The 16,468-nt window shown below is 35.1% G+C and overlaps 1 protein-coding gene across 1 annotated transcript in view; it reads right to left on the reverse strand.

Moving 5' to 3' along the window:
* Positions 1-16,468, reverse strand: part of ASCC3 (activating signal cointegrator 1 complex subunit 3) — a 325,470-nt gene that overhangs the window by 105,692 nt on the left and 203,310 nt on the right. Inside the window, exons 25-30 of the mRNA XM_081251559.1 lie at positions 13,221-13,441; positions 11,780-11,865; positions 7,204-7,370; positions 6,946-7,091; positions 6,701-6,821; positions 4,340-4,482 (exon numbers count right to left, since the gene is read on the reverse strand). Coding sequence (XP_081107685.1) covers positions 4,340-4,482; positions 6,701-6,821; positions 6,946-7,091; positions 7,204-7,370; positions 11,780-11,865; positions 13,221-13,441 — 884 coding nt within the window. The remainder of the gene's footprint in view (positions 1-4,339; positions 4,483-6,700; positions 6,822-6,945; positions 7,092-7,203; positions 7,371-11,779; positions 11,866-13,220; positions 13,442-16,468) is intronic.

Consider the following 16,468-nt stretch of genomic DNA (forward strand, 5'->3'; position numbering starts at 1 on the left):
CCAGGGCTCAAACCCGTGTCCCCTGCATTGGCAGGCAGATTCTTAACCACTGTGCCATCAGTGAAGCCCTGCACTAACATATTTTAACTAACAATATGTTACATATTTTAACTAATTTCATTTCTCTTTCCTCTCCCTATCCTCTACTGTTGAATATAGCATGTGTTAATTGTGGGTAACTTTATCACTTAGTCCATTGGCTAGAGAATATTGAGAGAGGATTGCCAAAGAACCAGAGGGTGACTGGATATCATCAAGAGATCTAGGATTAATGGATTTAATGATGAAATTTTCAGTTGCCCCCCTTGGGGAGGGATGAGTGGATTTTGGTTATATGAGGCAGAATTGCATTGTTAGAAGAAATTTGTTTTTTTAAGTGTAGGTTTGGAGAGACTGTGTATCAATGAGTTTGGACAAATAATAGACTATAGTGAACCTTTACTGCTTGTACCTACACTGTTTTTAGACAGCCAGTATCTGAAAATCCCTCAGTAGAGGCCAAAGTGAAGAAGATATTCCCTATTCCTGCTGCATGCTAGAGATTGAAGTTCAGGCATTCAGATGTTTCTGTCTTGAAACTGAAGCTTGAGAGAGTGAGGCAAAAGCCCAAGAATGGTTTGAGGTTAATGGTGGAAGTGGTGGCTGTCCAACTGAGAATTCAAGAGACAGGGCAGCACATGCCCACAAACTTTTGAAATCAGCGCAAGAAGTCTTCATAATGGCAAATATGAAAGGGTGTTACTTTTGGGGTTTTCTCATTCTGCAGTATGATTTCATATCAGTGATCCACCTGAAGAGGATCTGCTTCCTAATACTTTACTTTAGGTAAAGTAAAGAGACTTTACTGGGTTAAAAAGTTAGATGGACAACTCCTTTTCTCTTTGCTGAGAAACAAAATACAACACATATGTTCTCTCTTGGTCACATTCTCTTTCTCCAGCCTCTTCAGATTTGCCCTAGCTTTCTTTCCTCCCCCACTGAACCTCTCTCCTCCCACCTCCACATCGAGGGACACTTTCTGACTTCACACCATTCAGTTTCAGAATGACTTTGATGCTACCCTCTTCCACAAGCACCCTGCTTCACAGCTGCCAGGATAACTGCTCCCGTGTTTACTCTGCCTCCTTGAATGCTCAAGTTGTCAACACTAGAGTCCTAACCAGAGTACTCATGACCTACCACAGAACACCAACCTGACACTGTCCAAGGAGCAGCAATAGGAATCGTCACTAAGTGTCTAGCCCCGGATATTACAGAAGATAACTCTTACAAAATTGAAGTGTTAAAAAGTCCTCCTAATTTAATTATTTAGGGGATTCAACAACGCACGGAAACACCTGCTTTATAGGAGGTTTTAGTATAATCAGAATGAATTTGCATAATAATTGGTTATAAACCCTCAGAAATTTTGATTTTAAAGGTGATTGCTTTTAGAGGCAGGAATAAAAACAAAGCCTGGGTTGTCTCATTCTTGAGATGGGCTTAGTGACACAAAATGTGCAGAAATGACAATTTCTAGCTGTCTATCTTAGCAATGAAAGTCTATGAAACAGCAGAAACCATGCAAGTAAATTCTATGGTTTCTAATGAGCCTTGGTGATAGATTTTTGGGTTAAATAAAAACAAAACAAAACAACACAGAGAGGTAGTTCCATATAATGGCTGAGCTGTCCAGAATTCCTTAGGTCTCATACCTTAAAATAAAAAAATAAAGAATAGTAGAGTTGTACTATAGTTGGGGAGAGCACATGAGGTTCACATTTGAGGTTCATGTGAGTCACATATGTGCTAAAGGCACAGCTCTTATATATATGAGCAAACATCCCAAAATGGATTCAATAAGTAGGTACCTTGCACCTTGACTTCTAAGAAAAGTCTCCATTAGGAACACTGTTAGGGATAAGACACAAGAAGAAAACAAAAACAAAAACAAAAAAACAAAACTAAGCCTAGATAGATGCTGCACATAAACTAAACTGTCAATATTCCATACAACTATTTTTCAGCATTTGCCTTCTAAGTCAAGACATTGTTTAGACAAAACAGGGTGATTATTTGGGCACAATAATTAAATAACACAGGACAAGGAACTTTTGACAAAATTATTTTGATTTTAAATGATCTTGAATTATACACCTTGTATATGCCTACAAGTCACAGTAAGGAAGTAATGATGAAACTTAAAAGACAAAATGATAAATTTCACTCTACTTCATGGAGTCACGTGACACCTTTTATATGAAGCTAATTTTGGGGTCATCTGTGGTCCTATGCAAGAACACTTTGAAATATTTACTATTATTAGTTAACTAATATTAGTTAATGTATGACCATAATATACATGGTACCCAATCCAACAGGGGTACTAACCCTAAATGAGTCGTGAGATGTGGAAGGGGAGAAATATGTGACTGTTGACACTGACACTAGCGGGCCAGGACCAGCATGTTTACTGTTCTTCAGGCTGCGTGAGATGAGAAAGGGGAGATGTGCAGGGAGAAGGAGGACAATGCAACAGTTTTATTACCGATATCAACTATTTTTTCATCATAACTCCAACTAGGAACATATTTTTAAAAACTGGAAAAGTATTAGAAAAGAAAAATCACTGTCTACAAATCTATGGAGGGAAGGAGGTATACCTACGTTTAGAAGTATTAGAAGGAATCACAAAGCCCATATAAACAGACTGTATCACATAAAATGCAAAAACTGCTATTCGAAAAAACAACTAAGATAAATGACATTCAGTGAACTACCAAAATTTACTAATAAAGTAGATGAAAGATTAATACGTATATATAATCAATACATATACATGGAAAAAAGTGACATCACAAGGCATACCTCATTTTATTGTGTTTTGCAGATATTGTGTTTTTTTTTACAAATTGAAGGTTTCTGGCAACTCTACATTGAGCAAGTCTATGAACACCATTTTTTCAACAACATTTGCTCACTTCATGTCTCTGTGTCACGTTTTGGAAGTTCTCTCAATGTTTCAAACTTTTTCACCATTATTATATTTGTTACAATGAGCTGTGATCAGTGATCTTTGATGTCACTACTACGACTACCGAAGGCTCAGATGATGGTTAGCGTTTTTTAGCAATACAGTCTTTTTACATTAAGGTATGTACATTCTTTTAAGACATAATGCTATTGCACACTTAACTGACTATAGTATAGTGCAAATATAACTTTTGTTATGATCTAGGAGACCAAAAATTTCGTGTGATTTGCTTTACTGCAAGGTTTGCTTTATTGCAATGGTTTGGAACCCAATCTACAATATCTCCAAGGTAAGCTTGTATAGTTTTAGGGGAGTGTGTGTGTGTGTGTGTGTGTGTGTGTGTGTGTGTGTGTGGTATTTTAATTTGGTAAGGCTCCCACACAAATCTGTAAGAAAAACTGCTGTACTCCAACAGATAAAAGCCCAAAGGAATGAAGGGACAAAAAAGAAAAATATTAAACAAATATATATTAAAAAAATGTTCAACCACAAAAAAATTAAGGCACACATAAACACTAAAGCAACAAGAAACATTTTATGTATAACAATAAATTACGACAAATGAGGATGTAGTGAAACTGTTACTCTCATATACTGCTGCCAATTCATACATCAAAAGTGATAACCACAATTACTACTGCCCTTTTGGAAAGTAATTATCAGTGTATATGAAAAGCTATAAGAATGTCCACATTATCTGACCTATTGATTTTAAATTTAGAACTTTAACTGAGGAAATAATTCTAACAAAGAAAAACCTATAATAATAAAGATGCATAATTATTTAATTATAGGAGAAAAATACAATGGAATAGCCACATAATAGAATATTATTATGTAGACATAAAAGAATTTAATAACGGTTATTACTTAGTTAAAGGATAACAACAGGTTTTTAATTTTCACATACTTATCAGTGTTTTCTAAATTTTCAAAAATGGTCATGTTATATAGTTTATAAAAAGTTAATTTTCCAAAATTGATTATAAATTCCATGAGGGCAGTGAACACTCAAATATTAGAGAAATCTTAGCTGAATATTAAAATATGCATAGGTGATGATGTTAAAGGGAAAAATACAGGAATAAATACGATGTAAAAAATATTTAGTGGAAAAATACTGGAAGAAAATCCATCAAAATATTAATAGTTTTAAGGTGGCAGTATTTATGCATTTTCTCTATCTTTTCCCCAAATTTCTGTAATGTTATACGAAACTTTTAATGTAGATTAAAACTAAACATAATTATATGCATAATTTCCATTATACTACAATACAAACTAATTTGACATGTATAAGAAGTAGAAATAAAATACGTTGCTTACCTCTCTTTCATCCATATTTAACCACTGCTTTGGATCTTCTTCAGTAGCCAGAAAGGCTATCAATTCCAAAGCAGTAAGACGGGTTTGACGTCTTGATGAGACAAATATCAGAACAGGTTTGGCTGGAGAATGGCTTCTAATTGCTGTTGAAAAGTTATGGAAAATACAATGGTAAGCCACTTATACCAGAATCCGAATTTCATCAGGACATCAAATGGACACATGAAAACTAATGGTGTAAATGATTTAACTGAATTCATGATTTGGTCATGAAGTATAGCATTATTTGAGCTACTACCTGGATCTGACAGCATACTGGAGAAATGATAGGAAAGGAAAGGTAGCTGGCTGTGCTTAGGGGAGTATTCTGCCTAGGACAGGGAAGACTGAACTATCTCGACTCCCGGTTCTGTTCTGAACTGCCAAGGAAGGAAACTTAAAAGCCGAGACGCTCCATTAATAGCTGTATATGGATACTAAATCTTAGGTGGGGTTTTCTATTTCTGAGTTGTGCTTCTGTTTGCCTGAGCAGTGATATTCCACAGTTAATTGGTCCTGGGGTCTGGAGAGAGAGTCAAGTCCTGGGGCGGGTGGTGAAGAAAAGCCACAAAAAATTCCTTTTATTTTTGTCCTGTTGCCAGTAGATAGAAAAATTTAGAGAGTTTGTATCAATAAATTAGTCAGAAATAAGTCAGAGGAATGTTTTCCTTCTGTTTTTTCTGAAAACATATGCGTAAGATTTCAAGAGGGAAGATAAGAGAATGTAGAAGAGAGGTGAAAAGAATACCACGCTTGAATCTATATCTGAGTGACGAAACATAGGGAGTAGACACACGGAAGATGAGTAGTTTGAAAACTGGGTAATAAGACTGAAAATATTACTTAAAGAGCCACATAAATCATTTGACCTAATTGGAGTTGAGGTTTCTTTGCTATGCATAGGCTCCAAAATGCTGATAAGATGGCACAAGTAGAATTTATACTTATGTGTACACAGGTCTCTTAAAACAGAGTTATTAAAAACTTTTATTTTACATAAAAAGTTCAACCTCCTTGTAATTTCTTGTTTGAAATGTGAGCTGCAGAATTTCTTTTTTATGGGCTAAAGAACAAGGTTCATAAATGGAAATGTTGACAGGACTTTGACTATATTTATACCCTAAGAGTGAGAAATAAAGCTATCACAAAATCATAAATCTAAACTGAAAGAAATATAGTGATCTACTACAGGTATAATAAATAGTTTACAAGGACAGCTACTGTACTTATGCCATATCTAGAGAAGTGCAGCTATAGGTTATTTACTATTGATTTATATAACACAAAATGCTTCATTTCAATCACTGGTTTGCAATCAGCCATTCCTTAAATAAATATAAGCAATCTACAATACATACTATGAAAAATGAACACACTCACAGTTTATCAGAATTTACAGAATGCAAATGGTAATGCTTTGATAAATCATATTAGAGATACAACGTTTAAAATACACATATTAGTACAATATTGGTATCATTTGTACACATAACCATGAATGAATTTGCCTCTTTTTTAAACCTCAACATTTAATGGATTTTTGCTGCTGCAAGAACAGGTGTGGCTGAACAGCTCACGACAGATTTATTGTTCATTAGTGATTTTGTACAATGCTTCTGTGGAGGTGTAAATAATCTGAACTGCCAAGATTGGTCTCTAGTTCACAATCAATACTTTGCTTCTGTCATAAGGCTAATTACAGCAGCTAAAAAGTCACCTCACAACTGTCACCTCACAATCAACAGCGGTTCACGTTAGAGAATTTATTTTGGAGGTTATTTTTAATTGATATAATAAATATTCCTTATGCAGCCTAAACATGAAAACATGTTTTAGTAAGATAGGAGTGTTACTCTCAAATCTTTCTTGCTTGCCTAATTTGTTAGAAAGGGAAAAACAAAAAAAACAAAACAAAACAAAACATATAAACAGATGCATTGCCAAAAAAAGTACTGAAATTTTTAAGATGATTTCTGATAAAAATCAGTATTATGTGAGTTTTTAAAACTTGTACCCTCTATTTATCATTTACTCAAGCTACTACCATGGTACCTTAATAAGTTATTTTTAAGACTAATTTGATTATTTTTAAAAGTTACATACATTTATTCTACTATAAAGACATTATCACTTATGAAATCTAATTGTCAATAGTTAATTCAACATATATTTATACTCCTTAACAGTTAAGGTAAATAGGTTTAGATATTTGTAGAAGTTGGAACAGTACCACCCTTTCAAAGAAACCCACATCATTTAGAATGCATTTAAAGGCTACCATACAAAATGGTTGGTATTTCATTCCAAGAATCTGAAGCTTACCCTGAAATGTAGGCTTATTCATACTAGCCATACGAGGACAGTAATGTTGACCTGGGAAACCATGAATGTGAACTTCCAGTGGAACTGGACGCACTGATGGTCGGAAGTTGAACAAGCCCATCTAGAGTAAAAATGAGAGAGAAACCTTTCCAGCTTTTATACTTTAGTTTATAGTGTTATAGCACCTCCTTAATATGGCCTTGAGCCATACTATTAAATGCCTGATTTATCAGTCTTCCACATACCTGACGAATGTTGAGCCAGTCAGCAAGGTCTCTGGCGTTAGCCAATGCAGTAGATAGTCCAACTATTCTAACAGGCTTTTCTGTGTGAGATGAGATGAAATTCGTTCGAGATACGATGACTTCTAGAACAGGGCCTCTTTCCTCCCCTAAGAAATAGGAATAATGTATGTTAATCATTTAACACAAGTCCTGATGCTGGCTGCTGCAAGTATGAAGAGTCGAAGTTTGTAAACTGGATTCAGATATAGTGGCACCCACCTAGCAGATGGATCTCATCTATGATGAGAATAGTGACTTGTTTTACATAGTTCCTATTCTGCCAGCTTCTGCTGATTCCATCCCACTTCTCTGGTGTGGTGACGATAACGTCAGCCTTGGCAATGGATTTCATATCAGGAGTTACATCCCCTGTTAGTTCAATAACTCTGGAGAAGAATAAAAATGATCCCTTTAATTTTTCAGGTAACACATGAGCTTGGAAAAGCAAAAATACGTCTTTCAAAATAAAATTTTATTATGCTTAAAACTACTTTATCTCCCTTTGATTTCTGAAATTTTCTGACTAGAGTCCAAAACAGATGTTTCTTAATAATTCTAAGATGATTTCCTTCCATAAAATGAAGAATGTACAAAAGCAAATCATTGAAATCTAACTTTTATGCAGACATGCAAGGGTATCGAACTTTGCTTTGATTATGTTTACAAAGTATCTGCCCTATGTGATTTTATAGAGTTGAACTCATACCTCCAACATATGTTGGAATAAACACCTTTCTAATGAGGGAAAGTGTTAACTTATTAAGACAAAAGGAGACATTCATTAAGAATATGATTATGTCTACCAAATATTTAGAGAAGAGCTAACACCTATCCTTCTCAAACTCTTCCAAAATATAGCAGAGGGAGGAATACTCCCAAACTCATTCTACGAGGCCACCATCACCCTGATACCAAAACCAGACAAAGATGTCACAAAACTACAGGCCAATATCACTGATGAACATAGATACAAAACTCCTTAACGAAATACTAGCAAACAGAATCCAACAGCATATTAGAAGGATCATACACCATGATCAAGTGGGATTTATCCCAGGAATGCAAGGATTCTTCAATATACGCAAATCAATCAATGTGAAACATTATATTAACAAACTGAAGAAGAAAAACTATATGATCATCTCAATAGATGCAGAGAAAGCTTTCAACAAAATTCAACACCCATTTATGATGAAAACCCTCCAGAAAGTAGGCATAGAGGGAACTTACCTCAACATAATAAAGGCCATATATGACAAACCCACAGCCAACATCATTCTGAGCGGTGAAAAACTGAAACCATTTCCTCTAAGATCAGGAACAAGACAAGGTTGTCCATTCTCACCACTATTATTCAACATAGTTTTGGAAGTTTTAGCCACAGCAATCAGAGAAGAAAAAGAAATAAAAGGAATCCAAATCGGAAAAGAAGAAGTAAAGCTCTTACTGTTTGCAGATGACATGATACTACACATACAGAATCCTAAAGATGCTACCAGAAAACTACTAGAGCTAATCAATGAATTTGGCAAAATAGCAGGATACACAATTAATGGACAGAAATCTCTTGCATTCCTATACACTAATGATGAAAAATCTGAAAGTGAAATTAAGAAAACATTCCCATTTACCATTGCAACAAAAAGAATAAAATATCTAGGAATAAAGCTACCTAAGGAGACAAAAGACCTGTATGCAAAAACTATAAGACACTGATGAAAGAAATTAAAGATGATACAAATAGATGGAGAGATATACCATGTTCTTGGATTGGAAGAATCAACATTGTGAAAATGACTATACTACCCAAAGCAATCTACAGAGTCAATGCAATCCCTATCAAACTACCACTGGAATTTTTCACAGAACTAGAACAAAAAATTTCACAATTTGTATGGAAACACAAAAGACCCCAAAAAGCCAAAGCAATCTTGAGAATGAAAAACAGAGCTGGAGGAATCAGGCTCCCTGACTTCAGACTATACTACAAAGCTACAGTAATCAAGGCAGTATGGTACTGGCACAAAAAGAGAAATATAGATCAATGGAACAGGATAGAAAGCCCAGAGATAAACTCACATACATATGGTCACCTTATCTTTGATAAAGGAGGCAAGAGTATACAGTGGAGAAAAGACAGCCTCTTCAATAAGTGGTGCTGGGAAAACTGGAAAGCTACATGTAAAAGAATGAAATTAGAACACTCCCTAACACCATACACAAAAATAAACTCAAAATGGATTAAAGACCTAAATGTAAGGCCAGACACTATTAAACTCTTAGAGGAAAACAGAGGCAGAACACTCCATGACATAAATCACAGCAAGATCCTTTTTGACCCACCTCCTAGAGAAATGGAAATAAAAACAAAAATAAACAAATGGGACCTAATGAAACTTCAAAGCTTTTGCACAGCAAAGGAAACCATAAACAGGATGAAAAGACAACCCTCAGAATGGGAGAAAGTATTTGCAAATGAAGCAACTGACAAAGGATTAATCTCCAAAATTTATAAGCAGCTCATGCAGCTCAATATCAAAAAAACAAACAACCGAATCCAAAAATGGGCAGAAGACCTAAATAGACATTTCTCCAACAAACACATGAAAGAATGCTCAACATCATTAATCATTAGAGAAATGCAAATCAAAACTACAATAAGATATCATCTCACACCGGTCAGAATGGCCATCACCAAAAAATCTAGAAACAATAAATGCTGGAGAGGGTGTGGAGAAAAGGGAACCCTCTTGCACTGTTGGTGGGAATGTAAATTGATAGAGCCACTATGGAGAACAGTGTGGAGGTTCCTTAAAAAACTAAAAATAGAACTACCATATGACCCAGCAATCTCACTACTGGGCATATACCCTGAGAAAACCATAATTCAAAAAGATACATGTATCACAATGTTCATTGCAGCACTATTTACAATAGCCTGGACATGGAAGCAACCTAAGTGTCCATCCATAGATGAATGGATAAAGAAGATGTGGCACATATATGCAATGGAATATTACTCAGCCATAAAAAGAAACGAAATTGAGTTATTTGTAGTGAGGTGGATGGACCTAGAGTTTGTCATACAGAGTGAAGTAAGTCAGAAAGAGAAAAACAAATACCGTATGCTAACACATATATATGGAATTTAAGAAAAAAAAAAGGTCATGAAGAACCTAGGGGCAAGAGGGGAATAAAGTCGCAGACCTACTAGAGAATGGACTTGAGGATATGGGGAGGGGGAAGGGTAAGCTGTGACAAAGTGAGAGAGTGGCATGGGCATATATACACTACCAAACGTAAAATAGATAGCTAGTGGCAAGCAGCCACATAGCACAGGGAGATCAGCTCGTTGCTTTGTGACCACCTAGAGGGGTGGGATAGGGAGGGTGGGTGGGAGGGAGATGCAAGAGGGAAGAGATATGGGGATATATGTATATGTATAACTGATTGACTTTGTTATAAAGCAGAAACTAACATACCACTGTAAAGCAATTATACTCCGATAAAGATGTTTGAAAAAAAAAAGAAGAATATGATTATGTGTGAGCTTCATTTCTTTTCTTAGGTTGAAATTTTATAGATATTATAGGCAAATTCAAACATATTAGGACAAAAACAAGATAACCTGGGGCAAATATGTGCCACCCCATTCTGAGAGTATCTCAGATTTAGAGTGAGAAAGACAGAAATCTGAAGACTAACTCCAAATTTTAGGAAATCATTAAGTCATTTTTATATGTGTTTTGATTCGAAAAACAGAAAAAGGTCAAGATTAGTTCCTCCAAGTATAGCATTCCTAAAGCTTTTACTTAGTTTTATTTATTTTTTTTATATTCTAGGTAATACATTCATATGGTTCAAAGAATATATAGTAAATAGTCTCTGTAACATGGATATTTTCCAGTCACCCAGTTCTCATTCTAAAACAACCATATATTTATATTCTTTACCATTTTTAAAAACAAAAGAGGGGTACTTAACTTAAAAACATTTTTTTAACTATCTCTGAAGATCATTTCTTCAGTATATAGAGTTCATTTTTGAGACAATACTTTTTTTTTTTTTTTTTTTGCGGTACGCGGGCTTCTCATTGTTGTGGCCTCTCCCGTTGTTGAGCACAGGCTCCGGATGCGCAGGCTCAGTTGCCATGGCTCACGGTCCCAGCCGCCCCGCAGCATGTGGGATCTTCCCGGACTGGGGCATGAACCCGTGTCCCCTGCATTGGCAGGCGGACTCTCAACCTCTGCGCCACCAGGGAAGCCCATAGAGTTCATTTTTTAATAGAGTAATACAATATTTTGCATTGTGTGAATGTGCCATAATTTACTTAGTGATGCTCTATTGGTCACTCAGGTTAGAATGCAATCTTGCTATTAAAAACAGTACTATAATAAATAACCTTGTCAACAGTAAAATTTTTTTAAGTCATGTTCTTCAATGATTTTTAAATTTTTGGTAAATTATTTACATGCAAAATGCCTTCTAAGTGGTTTTTGGAAGTTACCCTGAAAGATATGAAAGAAAAATAAAGAGATGTATCTTATTTTTCTTTTGCTTTTGAATCTAGAAATTTTGAGAAAATTATCTTGCCAAATAAAAGTGAAAAGTGAAAGCCCTTAATTTACTTGCAATCTTAAAACAAATGAGAATATTGATAATATTTTAACCACCATACCTTTAAATAAAAAGACTATGAAAATCACTGTAAAAGCATTCAACAGTTTTATGCAAATCTTTTATTGGTTGATCCTTTTAGATTATTCAACGCATATCTGAAAAAGTAAGAACTTACTTTTTACCAAGTTTTTCTTCTATTCTAACTTTCCAATCATCCATTCTTTCACGTACTAGGGCTTTTAAGGGTGCAATATATACTGCCTAAAATGGGGGTGCAAAAAGATCTCATGAAAATAGTGACATCATTTTCAAATAAAGCTAAACTCGATAAAATTTATCAAAATATAACTGTCATTTAAAAAATGTATCTTTTAATAATGAAAGACTTAAAATTTTAAATTAACAGAAAGAAGTCATTAACTTAAACAACACTTATCCAAAGTAAGATATGAATACAGCACATCATAAAAATACTGACATAGAACATTTTAAGTATTTTTTTAAAAGCACCATTTGTATTTTCTTTAGGTAGTTTATAATGAAATTATCTTTTAACATAATGTGAAAAACTAAAAAAAACTATGAGATAATACATTACCTAGAGAAAATTAAGGTTCTACTGAAAATAAAAGTTTTTATGATCAAGAGTTACCTGAGTTATAATTCTTTCATGAAAAAAGTTACTAATTTTGAAATTCTAAAGATAAATAATCTGGTTGTTTAAATTTTAATGCATATTTTATGGAAGACACCAATGCCAGTTATACATTTTAGGTGTTCTACCTTTTAAAAAGCAAAAATAAACAACCCCCCCTCCCGATCTTTAATAATCCAAACTTACATACAGATTATTCACTGAAAAAAATTCTTTCCTTTATAAAATGTTTCTAACTTAGGACAGAGCTCTACTGTTGTGTTAGTATGTCTCCTAATGAATCACTCGCCACATAATAAACTGAGGAGTAGGAAAATGTAAAGCTAAGTAGGGAAGAACAGCTACTAACTGGAAATCACTGAAAAAGTAAGTTAAAACATTTCTAAAATTATAAATGATGAGGAAAAAAATCACATAATTCTAATCACAACATATGAATTAGCTTTCTTGGAAAATAATGTTTCTAAAGTGAGAGTACGTCATATTTCAAGAAAGCTTAAAATCAACACTTATTTGACTTGCCACATTGTTTTACATTAATGATATCATGGACATTTGGAGAAATGGGGAATAAAAGCTGCCTCTGTATTTCCTTGTGTAATCAAGCTGTACATGTTAAAGTATTAGCATTTCCTTCATAGCCAAAGGATTTGATTATGATTAATGATTATGAATCATTATATTTCTTACAAATATGGCTATGAATTAGGTATCTTACAATGAGGAAAGGACATGTGAGCCCCAAAATGTACATTAGAAATCTAACTAAAGGACTCCAAAGTTTAATATAAATTTTCTTGTGGCCAGTTATTCTAATACTGATCTGGGCTCCCCTGGAAAATTCACCAAGAGTGACAAATCTATTTATTGAGTCCTGCCAGTATGTTTAGAACTGGCTAGTTTACAGATTATAAACTATGCTTTCTAATTGAATGTAAGCATGTGATTGTTTCCAACTGACCTTTGAAGTAGGGTACTTGTTGAAGACTCTGAAAATGGCTAATTCAGCTGCAACAGTCTTTCCTGATCCAGTGGGTGCTCCAAGTAGGACATTACAGTCTGTGTGATACAGTGTATGAAATATTTGTGTCTGCACAGGGTTAAAGTGGCTAAAATTGTATAGTGCTTCATATGCTTCACATCCCAAAGCTGTGATTGGTAAAGGCTGAAGATCCAGTAATTCTGAAAAGATTCAACAGGTACATACAATAACTGGAAAATATGCACAATATTGAATACTGTCTCTTAGAAATAAATTATAATAATCCTTAATTCTTTAGAGGGAAAAAAGGATTAACAAATTCTTACATACTAGTTATCAATCTTTTTTTCCATTATGACATTTATAATATTGACATGTTGGAAACTTTTCTGGGGTAGCTATCTCTAAGACAGTGCTAATGATACATCTTTCTCTTCCAATCAGGAAAGTGATTTGAATGACAGGTAAATGAAAATATGCATGTTTTAGAAGAAAACTAAATCTATACCAATCTGTAGAAGAAGGAAAACCATTTGCAAACTTCAGTAGTAGAATGGTTACTAATTACAAGTTACTGTTCATCTGTTAGACAATGACAAAACAGAATGGTCGCATGAACTGCTGTTCTAGCCAACGCAAACTAATATGAACTTAAAATAATTCCAAGAAGAAACTTGGGTGGGAGTTTTAAATCACAGCATGACTGGGTAAATAAGAACTGTGCTGGGAAAACATTGAAAGAAACTAGATTTAATTGTAAACCATTAAGTAGACTAGAGGTCTAGGAGATTAGAAAATAAAAATGATTTCGAGAAATAAACGTATACCTAGATACCCTTGAACTTGATAGTCATTTCATTTTCGTATAATACAGAAAGGTATCAGTTGGCTACTCCCAGGATTACTTCCTGGAAGATGACTCTACTCATTTGAAGTTTGAGTAAGAAGGGAAAAAAAATCAGTAAGGGGACATGGTGGCTTGTATCTTGAGTTAGATCTTCATCGTACAGTTTCAGATGGGAAAGTATGCAGAATTCTCTCCTCAGAAAATGTATTTAAAAGTAAAAAAGCTAATTAAAAATATTATCATTGCTCCACTGCTCTACTCTATTACACAGGTAATTGAGAACTGTATGTTTCTTATACCAGATTACAATATCCTATATTTTTTGCAGCACTGAAAATCAAGAACGGAGGAAGTCTTAACTTGCAATGCTAATCAAAGCATAGACATATTCTTAATAAAGACTAAAAAAATAAATATTTTGGCATTTATTGATGATGCTAAATTAAGATGCTTTACTTCTGTGAAAGATGAAGATATTTTCCTGACTGATTTGAGCTCAGTGAGATGCCTATATGTATACTTGGAGCCAAACAGAACTAGCCATCACTGAGGTTACATCATGCATTCTTTAAAATTTAATTAATTTATTTATTTATGGCTGCATTGGGTTTTCATTGCTGTGCGTGGGCTTTCTCTAGTTGCGGCAAGCAGGGGCTACTCTTCGTTGTGGTGTGCGGGCTTCTCACTGCAGTGGCTTCCCCTGTTGTGGAGCACGGGCTCTAGGCACACAGGCTTCAGAAGTTGTGGCACGGGGGCTCAGCAGTTGTAGTTCGCAGGCTCTAGAGTGCAGGCTCAGTAGTTGTGGTACATGGGCTTAGTTGCTACGCGGCATGTGGGATCTTCCCGGACCAGGGCTCGAACCCGTGTCCCCTGCATTGGCAGGTGGATTTTCAACCACTGCGCCACCCGGGAAGTCCCACATCATGCATTTTAAATATCAACTTGTATGTCATGGTGGTACATTTATTTCCTTTAAAAATGTAGTCAGAAAATCAGCCAATTATATAAATAAGGTGACGTGTTTGGCCACTCAACAAAGAAGTGATTAAATGAGCATGAAAATATAACGTTAACACATGTTAAAATCAGGTACTTCAGCCAGAGAGACCCAGTAGTGATGTTGGTAGCACACGTTTTAAATGAAAGCACCAAACATTTTTATGTATTTTATTTCGAGGTTCCAGATATCACAAAGCATATTTGACAAAAGAAAACCAGAAAGGTCCTCTTCAATGAGTAGATTAGTAGATACTGCAATCATATTATTTTTCTAGGTTGACAATTTTTTAGTTTTGCTCTGTCAAGATATCAAAGTGGTATTAAGCTGTACTTTAAAGTATCTCTCTTTAAGATATGCTAAGATAATGAACAAAGTACAAAAATGACAAAGATTAGTCACATTAATGCCTACTTTACTTTCTCAAAAGATGTCAAATAGGGCTTCCCTGGTGGTGCAGTGGTTGAGAGTCCACCTGCTGATGCAGGGGACACGGGTTCGTGCCCTGGTCCGGGAGGATCCCACATGCCACGGAGCGGCAGGGCCCGTGAGCTGTGGCCGCTGGGCCGGCGCGTCCGGAGCCTGTGCTCCACAACGGGAGAGGCTACAGCAGTGAGAGGCCCATGTACCGAAAAAAAAAAAAAAAAGATGTCAAATAATGTGTTCACTGAAAGCAGTAAAAACTACTATTTTTATTTTGAAAAAACAAAGAGTTTGTCTTCGTAAGACTTATTTGGAAAAGAGAAATTGACTTTCATTTTGCTATAAATTAAGGGTCTCTTGAAATCTTTACTCATCCATTATGAATTCTCAATGAGAAGAAATAAACTTAATATACTAATTAGTTAATAGATTAATGTCAAGATATTTTTGAAATAGAATATTTTATAGGCCACTTAAAAGTATCATTATAAATATTTATTCATGAAAATTTGCTTCTTTAACAAGTCAAAATAGAAAGGCACTCCATCATGTTATAAAAATTTAAAATTGGGCTTCCTTGGTGGCGCAGTGGTTGAGAGTCCGCCTGCCGATGCAGGGGACACGGGTTCGTTCCCCAGCCCCAGAGGACCCCACATGCCACGGAGCGGCTGGGCCCGTGAGCCACGGCCGCTGAGCCTGCACGCCCGGAGTCTGTGCTCCGCAATGGGCGAGGCCACAGCAGTGAGAGACCCGCGTACCAAAAAAATAAAGAAAAAGAAAAAAATTTACAATGGATTTTTGTCAACTATCAAACACTGAAAACAATGAAAAACACTGTTACATGATACTGCAGATCATCACATACCCTTTTATAATGTTAGTGTGGAAGAAAAGAACCAACATAAAGAGTATATGTTGTTTGAAAGACACAAACTGACTCGAAGTATACGTGAATCCATT

This window comes from Mesoplodon bidens (assembly GCF_964165515.1).
Source record: "Mesoplodon bidens genome assembly, chromosome: 12".
NCBI lineage: Eukaryota > Metazoa > Chordata > Mammalia > Artiodactyla > Ziphiidae > Mesoplodon > Mesoplodon bidens.